This window comes from Lotus japonicus, chromosome 1 (genome assembly GCF_012489685.1).
Source record: "Lotus japonicus ecotype B-129 chromosome 1, LjGifu_v1.2".
Classification (NCBI taxonomy): Eukaryota; Viridiplantae; Streptophyta; class Magnoliopsida; order Fabales; family Fabaceae; genus Lotus; species Lotus japonicus.
Window position 1 is genome coordinate 100,933,697 of NC_080041.1, and position 12,723 is coordinate 100,946,419.

At 37.4% G+C, this 12,723-nt stretch overlaps 1 protein-coding gene across 1 annotated transcript; it reads right to left on the reverse strand.

The window, feature by feature from the left end:
- Positions 1–7,248: 7,248 nt before the first annotated feature.
- Positions 7,249–11,631, reverse strand: LOC130728444 (RGG repeats nuclear RNA binding protein A-like). Its single transcript, XM_057579923.1, has 7 exons — positions 11,189–11,631; positions 10,152–10,470; positions 10,008–10,073; positions 9,755–9,884; positions 8,879–9,034; positions 8,704–8,760; positions 7,249–7,734 (listed from the first exon to the last, which is right to left on the reverse strand). Exons 1-7 carry the CDS (start codon positions 11,382–11,384, stop codon positions 7,546–7,548), a joined length of 1,113 nt encoding a protein of 370 aa, XP_057435906.1. The 5' UTR covers positions 11,385–11,631; the 3' UTR covers positions 7,249–7,545.
- Positions 11,632–12,723: the final 1,092 nt, after the last annotated feature.

Genomic DNA, 12,723 nt, shown 5'->3' on the forward strand with positions numbered 1-12,723 from the left:
GAAATGGTAATGTCTCTTTGGTATGATCTTTGGTTTGCAAATGAGCTACTTGGGGATTTGGTGAACTTGACCATTTTAGCAAAGTCAACTTGGGGGTGAGGGATGTTTTTGTTGATGGTGTTTGGAGGCTGAATGGCCTCCTGTACACGCTACCTGCAGTTGTGGCGTCGGATATTAATTCCTTGTGCCATTCTCTGAATTTGTGTATGGAGGATTGAATCATTTGGTCGAGTGATGTCTTTGGTTGCTCAGCACGAACTCGGCATTGCTGAGGAATAATGCTTTCGTAGTTGCTCCAACAGGTCTTAGCGTGCATGATTCATGGAGTTGAGTATGGAAGACTTATTTGGCTAATTTTCCATGAAGCTTTACCACAAATATGTTGAGGCAACATTGCAGAATGGCAGGGTCTAATGTGTGTCCGCGGTGAAACATGATGCCAGAAAATATTCTCCACTGCTTAAGGGATTATTCTTATGCAAGGCCTATGTAGAGGAGAATGGTATTTTGCGGAGTTTCATCTTATTTTGAGTCATAGTGTGCTTGGGGCCTTGGTTGGCGATGTGGGTAGATTTACATGTATTGCAAAGCTGGTCACTGTTGGTTATTTTAAAAATATAGTATGGGTAGAAGAGAAGAACGATAGCAGAGAATTGGGAGCATAAAGCATATTTTTATTCAGCAGCATAGCAACTGGTTTTATACAGCAGAATCACCAACATAAAATTCAAATTCAAAAACATAACAACTACTAGATGAAAGCCTAAAAAATAGAAGCTGAAACAGCTCTATCTTATCAGTCAATAAGACTGTTATTTTCCTAAATAATAGCATAAAAATTAATCTTCTGTTGTTTGTTTATTTCAAAGTCAATCAATCAACACTCCTCCTTGACTTTGGAACTGCAAACTCCAAGTTTTTGCCTCAAGAACTCAAATATGGATTTTGGAAGTGCCTTGGTTAGGATATCAGCTACTTGATTTTCTATCTTGCAGTAGATTAGCTTCACTTCTCCTTCCCTTTGAACCTCTCTTAGAAAATAAAGCTTTATCTTGAAGTGCTTTGTTTTTCCATGAAACACTGGATCATTGGATATTGCAATTGCAGCCTGATTGTCCACCAAAATCTGAGTGCTACCGTGTTGTTCCATATGCAAATCTGCCATGATTTTCCTAATCCAAAGAGTTTGATTCACAGCAGCAGCAGCAGCTACATACTCGGCTTCCGCTGTAGACTGAGCTATAATTTCTTGCTTTTTAGAACACCATGAAAAAACTCCAGAACCAAGAGTAAAACAATAACCAGAGGTGCTTCTTATGTCATCAACACATCCTGCCCAATCACTATCAGAATTACCATGAAAGCTGAAGCTTTTTACTTGCCTGTATCTTATTCCATAATCAGTGGTTCCTCTAACATATCTAAGAATTCTTTTTGCTGCTTGAAAATGAATTTCACTTGGACAATGCATGTACCTTGATAGCAAACTCACTGAATGCATGATATCTGGCTTAGTACTTGTTAAATACATCAAGCATCTTATTAAGCTTGTGTATAGCTTTTCATCAATCTTTTCAGCTCCATCTTCTTTGCAAAACTTCTCCTTTTGATTCATTGGAGTAGCTGTTGGATGACACTCTTCCATGTTGAACTTCTTGAGGACTTCCTTTGCATACTTTTCCTGACACACAAATATTTCATGTTGCTTTTGCCGCACTTGCATACCAAGAAAGAATGTCATCTCTCCAAGATCGGTCATTTCAAAGACATCTTCCATTTCTTTTTTAAACTTGTCAATCATCTTCTTGCTACTTCCTGTAACAAATAGATCATCAACATATAGAGATAACACAAGTATATCTTCATCCACCTTTTTAACATATAAGGTAGACTCACTTAGACTTTTCACGAAGCCTAAGCTTTCTAAATGTGTATCAATTTTATTGTACCAAAACCTTGGTGCTTGTTTTAAGCAATACAATGCCTTCTTTAATCGATAAATCTTATCTTCTTTTCCTTGAAGAACAAATCCTTCTGGTTGTTCAACAAAAATTTCTTCCTCCAAGTATCCATTCAAAAAAGCTGATTTGACATCCAATTGGTGTACAATCCAATCATTTTGTGCAGCAAGTGCAAGCAGCAGCCTTATTGTATCCAACCTTGCAACTGGGGCAAATGTTTCAGAGAAATCCACCCCAAACATTTGGGCATAACCCTTGACAACAAGTCTTGCCTTATGCTTGTTCACATAACCATCAGGATTAAGCTTGGTTCTATAAACCCACTTGACTCCAATGGCTTTCTTATGATTTGGTCAGTCCATCAACTCCCATGTCTGATTTTTTTCAATCATTTTCAGCTCCTCCATCATTGCATTTATCCACTTTTGATCAGTTGCAGCTTCTTCATATCCAGCAGGCTCCATGACAGCAAGATTGCACCTTTGATAAACTTCAAAAAGTAATCTTGTTCCTCTGACTGGTTCATCATCCACATTTTCATTCTCCTCCTGGAATTCAGATTTATTTTCATCTTCCCAACTCCAGCTATCTGACTCCATGAATTTAACATCCCTACTAACAATTATTTTATTCTGATGTGGAAAATAGATCCTGTAGGCCTTTGAAGTTAAGCTATAGCCTACAAAAATCTCAGATTCTGCTTTCTTGTCTAGTTTGTCTCTCTTTACATGAGGAATGTGAGAGAAACACAAGCAGCCAAATGTCTTCAAATTAAGCAATTCAGGTTTGTAACCGTACCATGCTTCAAACGGTGTTCTTCTTTGTAAAGCTTTTGTTGGCAGCCTGTTTTGTAAAAATACAGCAGTATTTGCAGCTTCTGCCCATAATTTCTTTGGTAGCCCTTTGTCATGAAGTAAGCATCTAGCCATCTCCATAATTGTCCTATTCTTTCTTTCTGCAACACTATTCTGCTGGGGGGAGTAAGGTGATGTTAGCTGGTGTTCTATGCCTGCATCTTCACAAAACTTGTTAAATTTTCCTGAGGTATATTCAGATCTATTATCAGATCTGATCATCTGCAATTTGCACTTGCTCTGAGTTTCAACCCAGGCTTTGAACTTCCAAAAGATGTCAGCAACTTCAAATTTAAGCTTCATAAAATAAATCCAGCACATCCTTGTGTTATCATCAATGAAAACAATATAATACTTACTGCCATTCAATGATGGTGTGTTTATGGGTCCTCCAACATCTGTGTGAACTAATTGTAACTTTTGTGAAGCCCTCCATGTCGTACTTTGTGGAAATGGGAGTCTTGACTGCTTTCCATATTGACAGGCAGCACATGTTGGAAGATCTTCTTCTAATTCCGGTAAACCTTTTGCAAGATTGTTCTTCTTCATGAATATTAGAGCGTCATGATGGAAATGACCCAATCTCTTATGCCAAAGTATTGTATTGTTGCTAACTTCTTTGTGCACTGCAGCATGTTCTAGGTTCATGAGATCCAAGACAAATCTTTTGTCTTTCATTTGAACTTTGCACACTTCTTTGCCTTCTGGATCTTTGATCTGGCAGTGCAAGTCTTCAAACAACACCTTATAGCTATTTTCCAACAACTGAGCAACACTCAAAAGGTTTTGATCAATTTCAAGAACATATAAAACATCTGAAATTAATTTCAGACCTGTATGGCTTTGAATTGCCACTGTTCCTTTTCCTTTTCCTTCAAGATAAGCTCCATTACCAATTTTGACTTTAGAATTTTTTTCTTTAAACTCTTTGAAGAGTTCAAGGTCAAAAGTCATGTGGTTTGAGCAGCCGCTGTCTATGAGCCATTTGGTGGAGCTTTTGGCAGCAAAGCATGTTGCTGCAAACAATTGTTCCTCTTCTTGTTGATCCTCAGCAACCTTGACTTCTCCTTGTTGTTGATGAGACTTGCATACCTTTTCCATGTGTCCTTGCTGGCCACACTTGAGACATTTTGCATCTGGCCTCCACCAGCACCATTTTGGTTGATGAATTGTCTTTTTGCAGTGAGGACAAGGTGGAGAAACCTGAGTATTGTTTTTCTGGTGGTACTTGTTAGAACCTCCATGCTTGTTGAAATTGTTCTGCTTCTTCTTCTTGTTTCTTCCACCGTTGTTGTTTTGCAGTTTGGCTTGTAAGGCACCCTCTGTAGTTCCTTCTTGCCTCATAAGCCTTCTTTGCTCTTGTGCTTGGAGTGCATGTAACACCTCTGCCAAAGTGATCTGCGAAAGATCCTTTGTGTTCTCCATGCTTGCTATAGAAGCTTCATATTTCTCAGTGACAGTTACAAGGATTTTTTGTACAATCCTGGAATCAGGAAATTCAGTGCCCAACAACCTTACCTTGTTGGCAATGGTGAGCAATTTGTCTGAGTACTCTTTAATTGTCTCTGACTCCTTCATTCTTTGTAACTCAAATTCCCCCATCAAGTTCAACACCTGCATGCTTCGAATCCTCTCATCTCCTGCATATTCTTCCTTCAGGTAGTCCCAAATTTCTTTGGGAGTTTTGAGTGCCATGACTCTGGGAAAGATCGTTTTTGAAACGCCAGCAAAAAGACAAGCTTTTGCCTTTGCCTTTCTTGTTTTTCTCTCCTTGTGACTTTTGATCTGAGCCATGGTAGGATTATTCGGCAGCGGAAGTATTTCATAATCCTCTTCCACGGCTTCCCACATATCTAAAGCATCTAGGTAGGACTCCATTCTCACAGCCCAAAGGTCATAGCTTTCCCCATCAAAGACAGGAGTAGCAACATGTGAGAAGCTTGATCCAGCATCCATTTTACAGGTCCCTCAAAAAGAGGGCTCTGATGCCAATTTGTTGGTTATTTTAAAAATATAGTATGGGTAGAAGAGAAGAACGATAGCAGAGAATTGGGAGCATAAAGCATATTTTTATTCAGCAGCATAGCAACTGGTTTTATACAGCAGAATCACCAACATAAAATTCAAATTCAAAAACATAACAACTACTAGATGAAAGCCTAAAAAATAGAAGCTGAAACAGCTCTATCTTATCAGTCAATAAGACTGTTATTTTCCTAAATAATAGCATAAAAATTAATCTTCTGTTATTTGTTTATTTCAAAGTCAATCAATCAACCGTCACGACTTGGTGGATTTTCAAAGCTCGAAATAGTTGGTGCATGGAGGTTATTCTTGTTCATTAGGAGTAGACTGTTGTTGGTGTTGTTGGCATTGGGGCTATGAAGTATGAGGCTTCTCACTTTACGAATGCCCTAGTTATCTTCCTCCCAAGTTGGTTAAGGGTGTGTTTGGATGCACGTTGGATCAGGCCTGATCCACGTTTAAAGACCTCAAACGTGATTTTCCCATCTCCATTGATGTTTGGTTGCTAAATGCTGATCCAATTCTGGGGATCCAATTCTGGCCCCAGAATTGGATCCATCCTAACACAACAATTTGTTGCTTCAGCATCAATGCTGATCCAATTGTCCCATCACCCTTTTACAGATCCAATTCAAGTCTATCAGATCCAATTCCTGATAAATGTATCCAAACATAAATCACGTCACTCAAACTCACGTTTACCAGATCCAATTCTTCCAGATTCAATTCTGGCCAGATCCAATTCTGCTAACGCTAATCCAAACACACACTAAATGGGCTCCCCAGAAGTAATCCCTTATGGCAGTTAATGTGGATAGGAGTGTGTTGGGGATCTACTTGGAAGGGGCATTCATGGGTCCTCTGGTAGTGTGATATCTTCACATGAAACTTTTATATTTTCCACGGCTTGTAGATGTTTGAGGGTGATTTGTTTTTCAGATTCATAGTATGCGGTTTTCTTGATTGGAAATGCGCCTACTACTCAATTTCATAGGTATGGTTCTCGTATTTGGAATATTAAGGATTTTCTTTCTAGGAAACGGACAACGAATGTTAAACACATTTTGCAAGAAGGCAATGCCTGTGCAAATATTTTAGCTTAATTCGGCATCCTTCGAGACCCTCCAATTGAGATAGCAACAAGTCTGAGGGCAGATGCTTTAGGGACTATTTGTTCGAACTTAGTTTCCAAGTTTTTTTCCTTTAGTTTTACGTAGTCCCGAAAAAGAATTTGCCTTTCATAGCCTGAAAAAAAATGAATTGTTTTCCATTATCCATAGCCGCCTGGGAAAAAAAAACCATGTTACATACAGTATAGCCACGCGTTCCAAAAAGATAAACATGCACTGAACATCTCACTTTTACGTTCTATCTTCTTCAGTGTTTTCGAACACGTGTGCAATTATCTAACTTTCTTCTCATTTATGGTCTTGGTCTTGAGTGACTGACACGAATTGCTGCACAAGTGTTGAGGCTTGACAACAGAAATTTCTAAACGATGTCTAGATTGACAAAGGTGAAAGAGGATCATGGCCAAATGGCGGTGAATCACCTAGTTTTTTCTTATCCTACTGCTGCCTAATCCAAGGCACAACCCACACAAATCCACCCACCCAAGTAGCCAATTAAACCAATGGGTGGACCACCAGTAGAAAATGAGCAATCCTTACCAAATCTCAAACTGAAAGTGACCTATGCTCAGCCCTACAAGGTCAGATCCCAAGAGCCATTGCAAGCAACCCCACTAAAGCTTATTTCAATCCTCCCCAATCCAGTTTTAGAGCATGTTTGTTTACTGTCTTTGTCCTCATCACAACATCCACTCAAAAATAGGGGTTCAATTCTTTCAATGTTTGCCTACGGACATAAATTTCTTCCAATTCCAGTTCACAGAACAGTTTACCAAACAAGCACCTAGCTGATTCGATTGCAATTTCATAACTTGCCCCTACTAATATTCTACCTTAAAAACAAAATATCTCATGATCTCCAGTTCAGAATTCAAAGCAATTTGAGACCACATCAAAACAAAATTTCACTTTAAAATTGATGCTGATTGCTCCAAAATGAGGCCCCAAATTAAGTATGAAGATAAGCGTGCAAGAATCGCATCAATGAAGCTACGAGGCATAGCTTAGAGGTGGACGTGCTTTCGTATTCTTCAGTGTTCCCAACCACGGGAACAAGGTGCAGACACATACATTTTAATAAATAAAATATTTCACCACTGCAACAGAACTGAAGTCTGAACTCATCCAACATTTTCCCCATAGTGCAAATATAGCACTCACTCGTAGGTAACTCCATATCTCCACATAACAAATGATAGGTCCAGCATTATTACAAGAGACCAGACCTCAAATAGATTAGAGAATACTTGCACCACGACACAACATAATAAACTAAAATTTTAAGCAAAACTGAGATGTCAATCTATGAATAAAAGGAAACTCAACAAGATTTGTCTTACCCGCCACCAATTACCCCCAACAATGTCAAAAGCAATAAAAGCAAAAGCATCTGGGGAAAAGGTTACAAGGGATAAAGGACCGTATGACGAACCTAAATTTACATTTTAAGACATAAAATTAAAAGACCATTCTAATTCAGAAAATCCAATTACCATAGTTTTTTTTATGAAAGTTCAAATCACAGAACCCAAAACTGAATAGGACAGGGAAATGTCAGAAGGGTCCTTGAAAATCTCACTTGCCACCTAAGGTTGGGAAATGCCCAGGATCTTCAATGGATGGAGCAGGTGCATTGCTGGTAGCATTTCCACGGAAACTTCCTCCTCCTCCTCCTCGTGAGCCACGGCCACGACCCCTTCCGCGTCCACTGGGATAGTAGGTTTCCCCTTCAGCAGGCTTCAGAAACTCATTGATGCTCACAGACTAAGAACAATAAATCCAATGAAACAAAATTAGTCACTCAAACTAGAGAAAATTAGCAGTTCACAAAACAAACAAAGACACCATAAACATAGTAGTAAATTGATTAATGTCGTTCTAAAAGGTATGAACAAGAGATGGTAAACAACTTGGCAATCAAAAACTGCCAATTGAACTGTAACATGAGAATGTATGGACAAAACTAACAATACTAGCAGGGCATAATGATATAAAAACAAAGATATTCTGATATTTTCAGACCTTTATTATAATCTTTTTCTATCCCCATTAAAAATAGTCCAGATAATCATGTTGGGAATAGATTACAACAACCTTAGGTAACAACATTAGAAGACTCAGCAAATGCTAAAATGCAATTCTCTATCTGAATATAAAAAGAAAACTCAAGTTTCATTCCATTTCATTTTAAAAGAAGGTTAAAATATAGTAATTGACAGATTACGAATAAACAAATGATGTCAACACAAGCTAGATATATTCATAGTGAGGCATTTTCTATAACCTTCACAATATTCATAGTGAGGCATTTTCTAGAACCTTCACAATATTTTACAAACTTGATGTCAATACAAGTCCTGATGTGCTTGTTTCATAAACAAACATGGTTGAATTAAGAAAAAAGTATAAAAGAGATGTGAACTTGGATTATTGGCACAAGATTCCCACTATCATCAAAACTCTACTGAATAAAATGCGACAAGTCAAAATAATAATCCCAACAAGCAACTAAAATCATGGAGACCAACCAAGCATAAATGAATAAAAAGCTTGTCACATCAAGGAGATTAGGCTAGCCAAAAACAGTAAAAATAAAAATTTAGGCTAGAAGCAAATGATATTTCAAAATCAATGTTGCAAGTTTGTAACTTATTTTAAATGAGTAGAAGAAAATAGCAAATCATGGAGTGACAACTGCATAGTAACTAGGAAAGCAAATTCAAGAAGTGAGACCTTCTTGGCCTTCTCTTCCTTCTCAAAAGCCTCTTTGCGTTTATCCTTATCAGATCCCTAAAAGAAGGATAAAAGCGTAACATGAGATAATGTGGTACAACCGATTAGTAGGTATTGTCAACATAATATAAACAATTAGTACATAGAAGCGAAAAAGAGAATAAAAAGTTCTCACCAATTTAGCGAAGATGTCATTATTGTCTTTCTTGCAGGATAAGGGTTGCATGGACTCGAACTCTTTTATGTCTACCTTTCTCCCTTCAGTCTTTTGAGCTTGCAAGGCCTTCCTTTTTTCTTCCAGCACCTTTTCATATTCCTCCAGAGTCATCTCCTAACAAATGAACAACAGAACAGCCTACTGATTAATAAAATTCAAATATAAAACACCAAAATCACAAAGTATAAAATTAAGACTGATTGGATCCTCTGAAGTAAGGGATCCACAGAAAGCAGAAAGCAAGTGATAACAAATCCATAACTCGTCATCATCAAGAATATATTATAATATTGTTGACATTTCTAATCAAAAGATAAAAAATACATAACTTCCATAGATCCTAAGACATCCTATAGAACCGAATGAGATCAGGGAAACGAGGGATCAAACACCTACAAATAGCTACATTGGCCAAGTATGAATTAGTGAAGATGCCATTGCTATGAACTGCTTACTCATTGTAAATACAAATTAGCACTTTCAGAAACTTATAAAAGGTAAACTACTCTTGGAAAAAACAAACTCATCATCAAGGTAAAGATACAAACGAAGACTGTCTCAATAGAGAACAAGCGTAAGTGTCATGAAGCTCAAATTCTAAAACTGCATATAGGAAAAATTAAATAGAGTAATAAAAAACAAAAAAATAAATCAGTCCAAACAATTTGCAGGGATGCACTAGGCAGATAATCCAAGCTGGAGTTAACAATAATATCAGTTGTACGTAAGATACATCTACTGTTGGAATATTAATCATCAAATTGCAAAAACTTTGAGGATGCAGCAACAGTTCAGGTTTAATTTGTAAAAGCTATAAATAGACTGAACAGTCACCTTATCCTCAGGCTCTTTTTCTTCATTTTCATTGGCAGAACTCTCCTTGTTTCCATCAGCAACATCTTCAACAGCAGGCTTCTCATCGCTCAAATTTTTTTCAGTTTCATTCGCCACTTCATCAGTCACCCTAATTAAATTATGGAAATAGAAATTGTAGCAATAATTAAAAACGAATAATTTCATCTCAAACCAGGCAAGCATTATTACTGCAAAATTTACAGAAGCACTATATTGTATGAAGTATGCTTACTGAGCAATTTCATCACTTTGTGTTCCCCAGTTACCACGTCCAGCGCCTTCACGTTTGAATCCACTTCTGCAAATAGAGCAAGGGACATCAATATTGAGAAAAAAATAAGTACAAGAAATAGATCATTATTGGTGATAACATCACCCTCGGCCAGTTCCACTGTGGCGTTCAAATGCTCTTCGAGGTCGTCCTTCTTCATCAGCTTCACCATTGCTGAAGCCTCCACGTCGACCACCACCACCACCACGATAAGGACCTCGTGGTGCACCATAACCACGCCTTTCTGAAGCCTTCTCAGAATCACCTTCAAAAGGACCCAGATTATCAGGGGCTCCAGAGGCAGGGAATGAGTTCTCATCATTGGAGAAGTCACGATTGAAACCACGACCACGTCCAAATCCACGACCAGCACCTCTTGCACCTCCACGGCCTCCTCGTGATGGTTCATTTCTGGCATCCCTCACTATCAATAAGAAAGAATCAGAAAAACATTAACATAGAATATGATCAGGATTCATTAATTAGGATTGCAAAAATATAAATCCGCTAGAGAGAAAATCAATCTTCAATTCTGTTTAAGACAATTCGGTTTAAGACAGACACAAACTATAAGTGAAAAGAAAACACTAATAATAAAATGCACTGTTAATGCAAGCATTTGAAGTAACTCGAGGCATAATATGTTTAGTAATATAACTTAACTTCTTTCAAATTACCGCTTACAAGAAAACTTACTGTCATCTCGTCACAAACTATTATTTCCTAGCATCCAAGACAGGAACACTTCAAACAAACCATAGATAAAAATACAATATTAACATTGTACAAATGTATCCAACACACAGACAATAATCAATCATGAATAATCAACTGCATAGGTAGACACAGAACATATAAGCTTTTAGAAATAATCACCTATATCACCTATATACTAAAACAACAACAAAATATACATTAAACAAACCCATCAATCCAAAAACCACTAAAAGAACACACAACATCAATAGATACCGTGCAATAAAAAAAAAGCCAGATTCTTCAAAAAAAAGTACCAAATCAATTAAATAAACTAAATTCATATTAACATAAACCCCATCAACACAAACCGACAAAAAAAAACAAAAAACATCAAAATCCACAAAAAGTGAAACAGTGACTCCAAGAAAACATCGGAATCTGACCAGCCTGAGCAGGAGGAAGTGGCTTGGAAGGCAACTGAGCCGGTTTGGCCTGCTTGCCCTGGTCCTGAGCCCCCGCCGCTTTCTTGGGAGGAGCAGTCGCCGCCGCGGCCGCAGCCTTGAGCTGTTCGGCAGCGATGAGCTGAGAAGGATCCTCAGCGTCATCACCCAACAAATCAAAAGGGTTCATGGTCGCCATCTTTCGAGAAAACAACAACAACAGCAAAAGCAAGCCAAAAAACCCCGGTTCCTCAACACAAAACCTCCACAATCAATCAAGCTAACAACGTTTCCATTATCGAAACGTAGAAACAGATCAGAGAGAAGGGTTTGAGAGAGAGAGAAATGGGGAAAAACCCTAGCCGCAATAGGAGAGAGAGAGAGAGAGAGAGAGAGAAAGGAGTGAGAGAGAGAGAGAGTGAGAGAGACTGTGTGAAAAGAGAATGAAGGCCCAACCTAATCTTAAACGATGGATTTATTTGGGGGGTATGTGTGTGTTTTGGTGTTACCCGTTTTTGACACATTTTTTGCTTTTATTTTATTACTTTGTTCACTTTCAAAAAAAAATATTAGTTTTGGTTTTTAGTTTTTTTTTATGACGGGTTTCACCGCCTGTTTGAAAACGGTTACATGTCTCTTCAAATGAATGTATTTAATTTTAAAGTGTTAAGCATCTTATGTTCCCTAAAGAGTTTTAGGTATATTCTTTCCGATGTACCAAAAAAAAAAGAGTTTTAGGTATGTTCCAGTGATTTTTAGTTTTGTGTTCTAAGACTTTTAAAACTCAAAACTAGTTTTAAGCTTACAATTTTAATTTTAATCTTAAAGTCTTGAAAAAATTATTGTCAACTTTGTAAATTCATAAGTTATAATGTTGTCAGCTTTATAGATTCGCGATGAATGGTAGTGGAGACACGGGATGGCAGGGTCAAGTATCAGTGGTGATGGTGGAAGTAGTGGAGGAGGTGTGGTGGTGGTGGTGGTGAAGGTGATGGTGGTAAAGATGGAGGTGGAGCTGGAGGAAACAAAAATGGTGGGCTGCTAGCGTGTTCACGGTTCAGTTTGGACCAAATTTAGGTGAAACCAAAAATCGATCCAATCAAAATTCATTGGTTCGATTTCGATCGATTGTTGGCAAAAAAAATCTAAAACCAAACTGATGATGAACGGTTTGGATCGGTTCGGTTCATCAGTTTCACAACTTTTTTTCTTGTCAATATCAATTCTACAACTTTAAATATATGACAATCATATATGATTCACAACTTAGCAATGCATAAAAATGCCAAATCAATAACTCAATTATAGCTTAATCCATAATCCGTAATCAATAACTTAAGTACTAACAAAATGTAGAAATGAATCAAATGATTAAAGTGGTGTTTAATATTAGTACCATTACAAATTAATAATAGAAAACAAAAATATAAGTCTAACAAACACAAAAGTCTGACATAAATAATATTTCTCCAAAACATTTATTTAATAAATAAATACATACGTGTATATATATATATTAAAATATTTTATAAATATAT